Source organism: Leishmania mexicana, chromosome 34 (genome assembly GCF_000234665.1).
Source record: "Leishmania mexicana MHOM/GT/2001/U1103 complete genome, chromosome 34".
In the NCBI taxonomy this organism is placed as follows: domain Eukaryota; phylum Euglenozoa; class Kinetoplastea; order Trypanosomatida; family Trypanosomatidae; genus Leishmania; species Leishmania mexicana.
Window position 1 is genome coordinate 826,097 of NC_018338.1, and position 13,465 is coordinate 839,561.

Genomic DNA, 13,465 nt, shown 5'->3' on the forward strand with positions numbered 1-13,465 from the left:
ATGAGTGACTGCCCCCCCCCCCCCCCCCAAGCACTGCTTGCATGGACTTCTGTTCAACTTCTCCTTCGCCCTCTTCTTGCGACTCCACATACCTTCATCACCTTCCACTTCCGCCCCTCATCTTTTGTGTGTGTGTGTGCCGCTGTTGCTGCTGCAGAAGTCTTTCGCGTGCCAGTCCGCCTAGCAGCGTTCTTCAGCCTTTGAGTGCTCTTCGTTCTTTCCCTATTCTAGCTCCCCCTTTTCCCTCTTTCATCCGCTGCTGCTCCTTTGCTTGTACTCTAGTCTAGTGTGATCGGCTCCTCACCCCATCGTCGCCCTTGGCGTCTCTGAGTTCGTTTTCTGCGCGACGAGGCGCGGAGAAGGCACTCCACTGCACACTCGGCTACCCACAACCGCGCAGATACGCGCACACGACGAAACACCCACCACCACCCCTGTCATATACATTCACACCGGTGGCTGTGTCTTGTGCTTTTCTAGATCACCATCGCCGCCAACAGCTGCGCACACAATCTCGCACTCTCTCCCATTCTGGGAAGGTGCACGCACGTGCGTGCGCTTCGCGGTGGCCTCCCTCCTTCTTTTTCCCTTTCCCCTTCTCTTGTACCCGAGAGGTTTGGCTCGAGTCTTCAGTTTTCCATTGCAGCTCGTGTGGGCTTCTCCTCGCTGTTTGTGTACTCTCTTGCGCTGAGCACCGACGTCGTACTTCACTCGCGCCTTTGCTGTCCTCGTCTCCATTCTCAACTTGTTGTGGTCCTCCTGTTGACGGCTGTATCGCCCTCTGCCTCCAGTGTTTGTGTCTATTCCATCTTTCCACACACACACACCTTTCTTTTTTCTTTTTGCGTTCCCGTCGCGTGGCTCTCTCTACACGAGTTGTTATCTCCGTGTGTGATGATGTCGGCCTGTCCGCAGTGTCCCTCCCAGGCTCTCTACTTCGCCACTCACTAACCCCCCCCACACCACTGAGGCTCTATCCTCATAGAAGCTCAATCGGGAGGTCAAGCGTCAACCTTGCGTTTTATGCACCTGGAGCGACACTCAAACACACACACACACACACACACACACACAACCTGAAGCAACTCGCAGCAGGAGCAGCAGCACCGTCAACCGCGCTCCTGCCACCGCGGCCACCCTCCCCCGACTTTTTTTGTCGTTCGTTCTTCGTGTTCCGCACTGTAACCGTTTTTGTTTCTGTTCTCCTTTCATTATTATATAGCGCGGCATCTCTCTTGCGTTCCCGTCCCACTTTCACCTTCACACGTCCCTTGCAGCCCCGCTGATCGGCGGCGCTAGATGTGTGCTTGTTTCACTGGACGTGGGTGCATCCGTAAGGGAGTCGAGAACAGCAGGTCGATGCGCGGGAGCGAAAGAGAGGTGGCGGCAAAGCGCGAGCACAATGAACTTTGTGAACACCTACCTGCTTCTTCCACTGCAGCGCAAGATTTTCAAAAACTTTGGCCACTATGACTACCAGACGAGCACGTTCTACCTCAACGAGGAGCGCGTGAATGAGGTCTTCTTCGACCCTGCGTATAATCCGTTTGTCGACGTGCTGCGCGAGACGTCGCACGCGTCGGCTGTCGCCTCGTCCAAGGCGGCGGCAGCGGCGGCACAGCAGCAGCACCAGCACCAGCGTGTCTTCTCCTTTTCCACTGTGCGAAGATGGAACACCACGAGCGATACTGATGCTGGTCTTTCAGCGTCGCCTTCGCCGCCGAGTCAACCCTGCAGTGGGTCGGTGGACAGTGAAGCCGCAGCGGTGACGGCGGCGGAAGGGGCGGAGAGGAACAGGGAATTCACTGCTGGCGTACCACGCAGCCCACCGGTGCGACTGCTCAGCGGCAAGATCCGCTCCGCCGGGCTTGTGTCGTTCCTACGCCAAGTCACGACGCAGAAATCGCTGTCGGTGGAGTCCATGGATTTAGTCTTTGACGTGACCACCGCAGCGATCGCGGACCCTACTGGTGTCTCTCACACAGACGCTCCCTCTCTGGTGACCCGGCCCGCGGGTGTGCCGCGCGATGCGGAGGACGATACTGCACGTCAGCTAGGCGGTACTCCTCTCCCAGACCCTGCAGCGGCAGGGTTGTCTGTTGCGGAGGAAGGCGACGACGTGAAACCTACGCAGCCGCCCTTGTACTCGTCGAGGCGGTTTCGACGCGACGAGATGGCGAAGCTGGCACGGTCGTACTCCATTGAGGATCACTCATGGCTACAGAGCGAGGAGGAGAATCAAGGCTCCTCACCCGACGCGACAGGAGCAGACTTTGGTAACTTGGACGCGGACGCTGGGCCGCTAGCTGCTGATGGCGTCGCGAGGCCAGCAAGCCCCAAAGAGGGCCCCACGACACAGTTTCACACGGTGGGGGATCTGATGACATACCTTAAGCAGCAGCTGCAGGGCATGGCGGTAGGCGTGGAGGAGGTGCACCTCACCTTCTGCATCCCACCCGTTGGGGCCGCTGGGTCACTCCTGCGCAGCACAGACTCCGCGAGCCGCCGCAGCGGCCGACCGCATGCGGCGGCACGGGCAAGTGCTGCGGCGGCACCGCTGCACCTGCGCAGTGGCACACGTGTGTTGCATCTGTCGTGTCGCCGAGGGCTCCGCTTCACGGTGGACGAGTCCACTGGGGCGTCGGTGGAAGACATGCAGTGCACGGCGAGCATACAGGATTGGCAGTGCTACGTTCACGTCATGACCAGCGATGGCCCGCTGCCGTCGGAGTTTTCCCTGGACGACTTGGTTTTCACGACGTCTACAGCGCTCACCGCGGGTACTGCAGGGCAGCCGCCGCGGGCAGCAGCGAGGGATGACACCGAGTCCGCTGCTGGAGCACCCTTTACAGTGCGTGTCGCCCGTCGAGGTGCCGGTGCAGCTGCCAACGCCACGAGTACTTCGCCTTCCCCTTCGTTGGCGTCTGCAGATGTGACGCCGCCGCCGAAGGTTCTTGTTGACGTGGACGCCGCAGAGGGTTGGAGCATCGTCCTTTCTGCAATGCAGATAGCGCATCTGGTGGCCATGATGAAGCAGGTAATGGGTGATTCGACAGATTCGGATGAGGGCGCGACTTCCGCACGCAGTCTCTCTTCCTCTTCGGCGGTGGAACCCGCCAGCACAGCAGGAGAGTCGGATAAGCAGGTAGCGGCGGTCCCACTAGATTCTGGCGAGGCCGTCACTGCCGCTACCCTGACCGCCACACAGCTGCGTTCCGCCGCCAAGTACGTGAACGTGCATTGTGGTGGGTGCTCTATCAGCTTACTGACGCAGTCCGTCGTCGACGCCAACGCTGTGGCGTGTGCGTGGCGCTGCGCGCTTTCCTCACAGCAGCTTGCGCTTCTCGACCCGCAGGCGATTGCGCCTTTGAAGCAGTCGACTGCTGCTTCAACCCTGCCCGTGTACGAGGCCCTCACCACACCGCACTTCACGTATGTCATGCGCGATGTGGACATGCTTTTTCCAAACATCGATTCCGAGGCGCCATTGTCATCGTCCACGTCGGCACCGACGGCCAGTGGCGTTTTCCAGCAATCGGCGAGGAAGCGGAAGATTTACCGACGAATCTTCGACAACAAACTGGCTGACCCCGTCGTGACGGAGCAGCTCGCGAGGGCACGCGCTGCTGCAGGAAGCTCCAGCAACGGCGGCGGCGCGAGTTTTTTCCTTGGCGTCGGGTCGATCTCTTTCTTGGAGTACCGCCATGCCACCGCCGCGGCCGGGCAACGCAATGCAGCGTCGTCGTCTTCGTTCCCCGCTGCTGAAGTACGTTGCGTGCCGCTCTTGTCGCCCTTGCTGGCGCACTCACTGCGACCCGCGAAGCTTATGCACGCCGAGCGCAGTCCATACGCCTTGGTCATCTTCCACCGTTCCACACCGCCACTGCCGGATCAACCGCCTGCCGCGGAAGTACTAGCCCCGCCCCCATCACCTTGCCTGTGTATCTACCAGGAGACTGTTGTCGTTGGTGTGGCCAAGATCTCCGTCCAACTTGACGCAGGACTGCTTGAGGTTCTTGCGATGTACGGCACCACTGTCGAGGGGCTGATCCGCCGCGTGGGCTGTGTGCCGCAGGGGTGCAGAGGGGAGCCAGATCGCACGGCAGAGGCTCTGGCCGACGCCACAGGCTTGCCAGCTCACAGGCTCTCTTCGCCGCCGTCACCAAATGTGCTCCCATCGCCCGTGATCCGCACCCGCAGCTCCGTCAAGGTGCTCCTGGAGAGTGTCGATGCGTCGATTCGATTCCCTGTCTGTCCGAACGGCACCACAACCTCACCTGAGCTCTTACCCGATCCCGCTGATGGCGTGTCTGCGTCTACCGCATCCCCCGCCTCAGCTGCAGCCGAACCGCAGTCGTTGCTGCTCGCGCGCCTTCTTCAGCGCTTAAGAGAGTCGAGTTTCGATACCCATCGTCATAACCGTGCACTCCTCCGTCGCCGAGCACGGCAGGCGAAGGGTGACGGGTACCGGGTCGCGGTATCGCCCACAACGGCATCGACGAAGCTGGCGGAGGAGGCGGCGGTCGCCTCAACGATCGCCGTACAGGAGCAGCTTGGGTTTCCCGAGGACGTGGACACGCGGGCACGCTTCCTGCCCGAGTTGCTGAGCTTTTCGCTGCGCGACTTGCAGGTGGTGCACACGCCATCCGCAACCACGGCTGCGCGAGGCGCCGATGTGGCCACACCCGCTGCTGTGGTTTACACACCCGCGAGTACGTCGGTCAAATGGCGTGAGGCGGTCGTGTATCTGCAAGATATCCTGGAGCAGACCAAGTCGGAGCTGTTTCGTGTGGACTACAGCCACGAGATGAACATCAACGTGACGCACACCAGTCTTCCTGGCCTTGCCGGAGGAGCGTGGAGAGCTTTGGAACGCGTTCTGGCGCTGCAGATACGACTAGGTGAGATCACGACAACCGCACTGACACAGGACGACTATCTGCTCGCAACTCACTACGTGAGCGAGCTGCTATTGACGCTATCGCGGTGCCGCCAGCGCCTGCACGCCGGAAGGGTAGCCACAGCAGCGAGAGAGCCCGGCAGCAACGCACCACCGCGTGACCAGCTACCTGTTGTAGGTGTGGCTTCTGTGCGATCAGACGACCTCCCTGTCCCCGACGAAGCAGGCACGGCATCGGTGGATGTCTCGGATGAAAGCCGGTCTTTGCACACATCTGGTGGTGGCGTTCGGCCTAGCGAGCGCCGCGACGAGCTGGCCGAACATCCTGCCGGCTCAGTCGCAGAAGCCTTCGCCATGGCAGATGCGCTGACCACGGGCCACGGCTGTGTCAGAGCGAGGGTGCGCAGGTGCGCCGCGGACGACGACACTCAGGATGGTACTTCGAGGCCCAAGTCTCGAGGCAGCGGCGATGGCGGCGACAGCGCAGATCCGCTGCGGAACGCTGTGCCAGAGCTGTGGCGCCTCTTGGACACGACGTGCACATCACTTGACGTGCGCGTCAGTCGCATTCGTCTGGGGCTCTTCGCGCCTCGTCTCTCGCCGATGGGTCAGGTGGTCGGTGAGCCGCTTTACCGATGCCTGCCGAGGTCGCAGCGGCGCTGCCTGGTCGACTTGAACTGCCTCTACCACCTTTACATCATGGAGCTCGTTGACGTGTCGGTGCGTGGGCTGAGCGGCGACGGCGCTCTCGCTAAGGCTGGGCAGGCAAACTACGCGCGTGTGCGATTGGGCGGCTTCGCTTTGTGGGAGCGGCAGCCGGCGCCGGCGCCGCCACTCGCGTCCTGCGATGGTCGCGACGCTGGCGGAGGGGCAGGGGCGGGGGCAGTGTCGCCGCTTTACAAGAGCCACGTATCGAATTCTGTTGGCCCTGGCGGTGCGCCACCCGTGTCGCACGGCCTGGGGGGAGGCATGTGCCGAGACTTGGCTTACTATATGCCCAACTCCCTGGCAGCTCACTCTGGCCACCGACGTGCCGGCACTCTGGTGCAGCTCGTGCAAAGCTACACAGAAGTGCGAGGTGACGAAGAGGAGAGGGATGACAGGGGCCACAGAGATGCGAGTGACACGACCCAGGGCGATGACGACAGCGGCGGTCAGTGGGTTAGCCACAGCTCACGAGTGCTGTCCGACGTTTGGGCTGCCTACGTGCGAGAGCTCCTATCGATCACCACGGCGGCTGGACGAGCCGCGCACGCACCGCTGCCCACTGTTCGTGAGAGCGGTGTGTGCGAGGTGCGTCTTCTCGAAATGGCGAGGGTGTCGCCCATCGCAACCGCGGTGCACTCCTGCCACACTACATCGTTCGTGTCCACTGCTTTTCCCGCTGCACCGGTGCCACCCAACAGGCGGTATTTGTGGCTGCAGCTAACTGGCTTGGGTCTTCATCACGCTGTGGCATACAATGGTGATCATCTGGCGGCGGTACTGAAGCAGTACTTCAGCGGTGGCGGCGGGGCTGTTGCTCCGGCGGCGTCTGTCGTACGAGATGGCGGCGAGGCGAGGGGCGGGGCTGAGGGGCTTGCCACGTCCGCTTTCCCGGAGGAACCGCTCTGGACGACAAAGGTGCACGTCGACGTTGTGAACCTCATGGCCACGTACCGCCCTCGCGGCGCCGGCCGCTCGCTGGCGGTACTGCTGCTCCCGCGTGCTTCGGTGCTGATAAAGCTGCCAGTGATAGTTCCGGCGACGCCGGCGTCAGCGGAAGCGCATGGGACCGCCATACCACCTGAAGAGCTACGACGGGGTAGTGCTGCAGCGGGGTCGCTGGAGACGTCGTCGCCACCACCTGCCTCCGAAGACGTGTCTGCTCCACTGACGATGCGCGCGCAGGCGTGGCTGCACACTTCACTACCGCTTTACGTGTGCAACGACTTTGACGTGGAGGCGCTTGTTCGCGAGGTGCTCAACCCGGCCGAGAGCGACGACTGGGGTGTGGACCTGGAGAGCGCCGGCTTTGTGCGTCTTTGCGAGGTGATTTCTACGGCCGCCTGCTCCTCCTCGTCCTCGCTCGCCACGGATATGCAGCAGAACACTGATGACGCCGGTGCACCCAGAGCGGGCAAATCGACTTCGTGCTCGCGAACGCCAAACCTGATCCTCACGGTGCGCTCGAAGAGCTTAAGCGGATCGGCGTCAGGAGCCCACGGTGGCGGTGACACAAGAGAAGAGGGGGGCTCCATCGACTACGCCTACTTGGCGCCAGCTGTGTCGATGCATCTGCAACACATCGAGCTGTCCGCGTTCATGGCGAAGGATTCCTTCGAGGTGTTCCGCGAGCTTGTGGAGGCATGGGGATCAGGGGCTGACCTGAAGGCGACGGATGCACCGGCAACGCTCGTCATGCGCAGCGGGCCCGGCTTTGAGTGGGTGGCGGAAGAGGTGGCGCGCAGCTGTGCCCCCATGACGTTCCGTGTGAATCCTTACCTCGTCACCAGAGGCAGGGCAGCGGAGGAGGATGCAAGCAGTGGGGGGCTTCTACCCTCTCCAGTCGGTGCGCCGATGATGCGTACCATTGCGAGTGTCGACGACTACACATCGCACTACCCATTTCTGCCGTCGGCCACGTCGTTGCAGGCGTCTAGCGACTTTGAATCGCCGTGGACGGCGCCGGAAAAGTCGCAGCTAGGTCCCCCTACTGGCATGGGAGGCTATAACGCCTCTTACTCGGGTTTTCGGAGCAGCGCGAGCGCGTACGGGTACAGTCGCTGGCTTGATGCCCTACACGCTTCATACGGACGAGACCCACAGCTCTACGACACGTACCAGGCACGCGCTGCCGAACTCCTCGATGGTGCGCCCTGGGTGCCGCTGCACCAACGAGTCCACTCTATCTCCTCGAACGCAAGCGGTGTGGCGCAAGAGAGAACGCGACGCGGGCGGAGCGCGTCCCCGCTGCCTGCGTCGTCCGCTGATGCGGTGCCGCAGTCCCGGCGCTATGATGAGGTCTCGGACACCATTTCTGTGTCAAGCGACGACGATGACGAGCTGACGGCCGAGGAAGGCGCGGCGGCGGTGGCGCCAACGCGCGGCGTACGCGACGCGCAGGGAGGAGCATCACTCCTGTTGCCTCGGCCGTCACTACCGAGGGCGGCTGCTCCTGGTACTGCGATCTCCTCTCTGTCCTCGTCCTTTTCCGATCTGGAGGATACGGTGGCGTCTGGAGCACAGCTGCGATGGTGTGTTCTAGCGTCTGAGGATTCTGTTGCATCATCGCTGCTGCCCTCTGGCGATCCCCGGCATTGCGGCGACCGTGCCGACTCCGATGCCGCCGCCGGCGACCCAGGCGTAGCCACAGAGAGGCGCATTGACCTATTCGCTGCGTGCGATCGGCAGCCGCACTTCCTCAGCTGCTGGTCGCGCGAGCGTGCCGAAGCGGCACGGCAGAGGCGTGCCGTGCGTCTTAACCGACTCGACTGCACCGATGACGCCCTCCTCCACGACACCCCGGAAAAGTACCTCTACCCGCCGGTCGAGCTTGAGTTCTTCTTGAGCGACTGCTCCCTCAACCTCAGCTTGTACGAAGGAACGGACTTGATGTCGGCGGCCGTCCGAAAGCAGCGGCGAGGCTACCTGCAGATCGTCTCGCGAGGCGCGAGCCTGGCGCAGGCGGCACCGTACATCTTCGGCGGCGACAGACGGTCAGAGGCGGCGCTAGCGCAGGACTCATCGCACCCCCCAAACCGACGGACGAAGCCCTCGCTTTCGCGTTGCAGCTACGACACAACCTTAGGCACCGGCGCTACGTGGTCCTTACACACCATCAGCGGGGAGTCCTCGACGTCACGGCTCGAGCGTTTGCACGATCGTGGCTGCCGCAGTGGCTTTGGCGACCGTGATGCAAGCAAGCGGCTTGTTCTCAGTTGCCGCGGCATCACGGTCCAGATGGACACCTTTCCTCAAGGCTCGGAGGAAGACTTGTGGTTCCACGTCGTGGTGGGGGAGGTAACGGTGTTCGACTGCATCAACACCAGCGATGTTCATCGCCTGCTGACCACCACGCCGAAGCCGCCGGTGTCGCTCGCCGCACAACCGAGGCGAGGCAGCGGTGTTGCACGCTGCCATGCTGACATGCCGGGTGTCCAGGGTGGCGGCAGCTGCAGCCGCGGTGGGGCAACCGATGCGCGACAGCTAGAGCTGACTGGGTTGCTGACCTCGTCAAAGAGCGTGCTTGCGGCGGCGAGCGGAGATATGAAGGAGGCGTCTCGTGCGTCCTTCACTGTCTCCCATTTCCAGCAGGGCGGCAGCGAGCTTTCGCTGGCGGTTCGGCTGCAACCGACGTCGCTGACATGGAGCGGCGCCTCCGTCGACTTTGCGCAGTCTTTCTTCTCCACTGCATCGGCATCGCCGCCCTCGTCGCCAGCCAACAGCAAAGGCGCCGCAACGATTGCTGCGTCCTCGTCGTCTGTCCCAGCGGCTGAGGCCGGCACCATTTCCGGCACCGAAGCACCGCCTCTCTTCTACCGCCGCGTGGTGATCCTGCCCACAACGCTGACCGCCGCCGGCTCCTTCCAGAGCGACAAGGGGGTTCTGGCAGCTCTGTCAGAGGGCAACTCGCTTGATGCCTTGCGCAGTGTACCGGTGCTCTCGTGGATTTCGCTGCAGGAGATTCCGCTCCCGATCCCGTTCATGCGCGTCGAGGACTGCAGCAGCGCCGCGACGCTTCTGCAGCGCATCGTGGAAGACTCGAACTGTGTGTCGATCCGCTTTTTGCTGACAGCGTGCTGCTGCGGGCTGCAACCGCTCTCCGCCGTCACACGTGTGGGCGAGGCGGCAAAGGGGCTTTTGCTGCTGCCGCTCTCGAACTACCGCGGCGCCGCGCTGCACCACGCGATCCGCACGGCGTCTTCTGTGTTCATGCAGGAGCTGCTCACGCAGGCGTCGGACATGGCAGCTTTGCTGGCGAGCGGGTCCTACCATGCAAGCCGCTCACTCCTTGAGGTGCTCGTGGCACCACAACATCGTGGACTCACCATAGAAGAGCCGTCGCGTGCTTCACAACCCGCCGGCGTCGCGGACGGCTGGCGGCAAGGCCAGGAGCAGCTGCGTGTTGGACTGCAGGAGGCGCTCACCATGGCGAGCTACTGCACCGGCCCAGACGGGAGCCTTCTGCGCGTTCCCGCAGCGGCGCTGCGCCTGCTCATGGGTGTGTCCGGCGCGGCGACGACAACCCTCTGGGGTGTTCGAAATAGTCAGGGCAGTGCCATGCGTGAGCGGGATGGCCACATCTACAAGAAGAAGTCCTGATAGGGTGTTCCCTCTTTCCCACCTCATCATGCCGTCCGGGGCGTGTTCGTACATGCCGTCTATGTGTTGCCCCACCCCACTCCACCCCGCTCTCCCTTTTCTGCGCAGTTGGTGTGCGCAGTCGCTTGTTTTCCCCCTTCTTTTTTTGTTTATTGTGTCTTTCTTCTTTTTTTTTGTTGTTTCGCTCCGCCCGGTGTGTCTTCGCTGTTCGTGATGTGCTGCTCTTTTTTTCCTCTTCTTCCGCCTGCTTTGCGATTTTTCACGCGGGCTGTGCTGGCTTGTGAGCTGGCGCGTACCTCTGCGCTTCCGTGTCCTGCCGTGGGACGCCGTCCTCCCTCCCTCCCGTCCTCCTCGCCTTGTCGCCCCCGTAGACTGTCTCTTTCATTTTTCTTTGTTTGCGTTCGGGTACCTCACAGTCAGATATATATATATATATATGCACTCAGCGAGTCGGCGACAACAAAGAAAGCAACATTGATGGAGCTGCCCCGGTGCCGCCGCATACCATGTCCTTGCGAGAGTGTATGCATAGGCCGCTCATCTCGTCGCACGAACGCAACGCGTGGAATTACAGATGGATCATGCCTTCTTCGGCTTTACCTGCTGCCGTACAATCGGCTTCGCAGTTGTAGACGATAGAAGGCGCATCTCGGCCGAAATGCAGAAAGTCAGCAACTACAAGAAAAAGAGAGGCGCTTTCACTTTTTCCTGCGCTCTGCCATGCTGCTCCGCAGCTGTCGCCGCCAAGAGAGCGGTGGTTTGAGGAGACATACAAGCAACACACAGTGACGTCTTTCTGTACCATGAAGGCGTTCCACGCTCTCGGTTCGCCTCCCCGCTGCTCCTCTCCGCGTACGCATCGTGGCACCCCCACGATCGTCTTGTCTATCCCAAACCCCATCTTTCACTCGCCTCCTCCTCCCGACTCTCCCCCCGTTTGGTATCACTGCAATGTATTGCTCACCAGGGCCATCTTTTTTTTCGTTTTGGCACCGACCGCTTTCTGCCGTTTGCACTTTACTCCCTTTTCTTTTATCCTCCCGCACGGGATAAGCAGAGCTCGTGGTTCTTCGCTTCTGTGGCACGGCGTCTTGCATCCACCTGCAGCCCTCGAAGCCCCAGCGAGCGTCATTCGGCAGGCTTCGCTTGGTCGGATTCGTTCATTCGTCCGCAGCACCGTCGCTTGTCGCCGTTAGTGAGAAGAGCCCACCGGCGCACGAACCGTTGTCGCATTTCCGCTCCTTTTCGTTACCATCCAGAGAAGCGAAAGCGAAGAGGAAAGGGCAGCGCCTCTGCCACCCGCGGCTCTCACTTGTATCTTCGCTAAGAGCAGTGTGCACGGCTCAGTTGCTCTTGGTGTTCGAACTCGTCTTTTGGACCATCACCGCCAACACACCCCGGCGCACATCCCCCCTCCCCCCGTATTCAGCGACAAGGAAAGCAGTGATCCAATCATCAAAAAAAAACGAAAACATTTAACGTCGAAGAGGGCATGCGTGGCGACGAAGGCTGAAGAAGCAACGAAAGACCAGAGGGACTTCCCCTTCCTTTGTCACCACTGTGCGTTAGCGAACCCCCCCCCGCAGCGCCACTTTCTCTCCTCCCTCGCTGGGCGGCGCCCCTTTCCATCTACGGAGAGACCCGCGCGCATACAAAACGATAGCGACCTCTTTGGAGGCAATGGATGGCAAGGTAGTGGTGTTTCTCCGTACAGGCAGCGTGGCCCGTTTGCCGCTATACCGTCGCCTCAGCTCGCTCAACGTAACGCTGGTGTTGGTGCACCCTTACACACCATTGCCCGAGTTTGACGGTCTCTTTCCGCACTGGCTGCAGCATGAGACGAGCGACGTGGATGAGGTGCACCTTGCCTTGTCGGCCTTCCTGGCATCGCGTGGGCTCGTCCCTGACGCGGTTGTATCTTTCGATGAGTATGGCGTCTACCAAGCGGCGGTAATTGCCGCGCGGCTGAACCTCACCCCGATTCCTCTGCCACCTGTTGCAGTTTTACAGACCAACTTGAAGGATTTGTTCCGCCTGTTCTGCAGCGAGCACGGCATCCCGTCTCCAAAGTCGGTGCCGCTTCCTGTAATGGCGGTGCTTCCGACACCAGCAGAGATGGACAGCTGTGCGGGCGACGCGGATGCGCTCTCGATGGCGTTCGAGAAGGCTCGGCCAGCGCTGGCCAAGACTATTTCCAAGACGATAGAGGCCGCGGCGCTCGCGTTTCCAGTGGCGGTAAAGCCCAGTCCAGGGGCTGGAAGCCTGTTGGCTCGCTTGTGCTCCACCCTGGACGACGCGGTGGCACATGTGTGGTACATGTGTACGATGCTTGCGAGCCATCCAGACTCAAAACACTTTGCCGCCCTCACCAACCGTGCAGCGGCTGGACCTGTGCACGAAAGAGGCGCGACCGGTGTGCAGATACTCGCGGAGGAGTTTATTGAGGGACAGGAGGTCGACATGGACTGCGTTGTCGAGCACGGTGTCGTGCGCTTCTGCTCCATCTCAGACAACTTTGAACCGTCTCTGCCGTATTTTGCTGAGGTTGGCGGGATTTGCCCATCACTGCTGGGGTACCGCGGTCAGTGTGCTCTGCGTGAATTGCTCGACTCATACGTCTCCGCGCATGGAGTGCACTTGCACGGCGTTATTCACTTTGAAGCCAAATATGACCCGGCCCGCCAGCGAGCCTACGTGATTGAGGTGAACTGTCGGCCTGGAAGCGCGGAGACGAACACTATGATCCAAACTGTGTATCGTGGGCTGAACCTGGGTGAGGCGCTGGTGCGCTGTGCGTTGCAGCTGCCTATCCAGGAGCAACTGGAGGGCCTTTTCCCAGAGCTTCTAGCCGGCCAGAAAGACGAAGGTGGGGTGCAGATGCCGTGGCAGACGGTAACTCCACCGCGCCTTTCCGAGGTGAATGCAAAGGAGCATATCCGGAGCTCCGCTGCACATACAGCGGTGTGGTCGCTGCTCGGCGGTCCGTCTCGCGGCTTCTTTCCACCACAGTGCTGGGCGGCGTCTGTGAACATTTATCCGAACCATGCTGGGGTGCTGAGTAAGGCGCGTGTTCCGGTAGAGGACGCTTCGCTCGTTGCCTTCTCCGTCTCAGCGAGGGCAGGTGAGGCCGTGGCACCGCCGCCGAAGCAATTCTACATGCTTTGCTGGATGGTGGTTCAAGGCACGACCGAAGAGGAGGCGAAGGACAACATTCGTCGAGTGACAGACACATTTGAGCAGGAGGTGGCATTGCCGTTCTGA

The 13,465-nt window shown here is 61.4% G+C and overlaps 2 protein-coding genes across 2 annotated transcripts; both read left to right on the plus strand.

Moving 5' to 3' along the window:
• Positions 1-1,402: 1,402 nt before the first annotated feature.
• On the plus strand, positions 1,403-10,204 carry LMXM_34_2250 (conserved hypothetical protein; the record flags this gene model as incomplete). Its single annotated transcript, XM_003879173.1, has 1 exon — positions 1,403-10,204. One exon carries the CDS (start codon positions 1,403-1,405, stop codon positions 10,202-10,204), a length of 8,802 nt encoding a protein of 2,933 aa, XP_003879222.1.
• Positions 10,205-11,884: 1,680 nt separating this feature from the next.
• LMXM_34_2260 (conserved hypothetical protein) lies at positions 11,885-13,465 on the plus strand (the record flags this gene model as incomplete). The annotated part of the gene is made up of 1 exon (XM_003879174.1): positions 11,885-13,465. One exon carries the CDS (start codon positions 11,885-11,887, stop codon positions 13,463-13,465), a length of 1,581 nt encoding a protein of 526 aa, XP_003879223.1.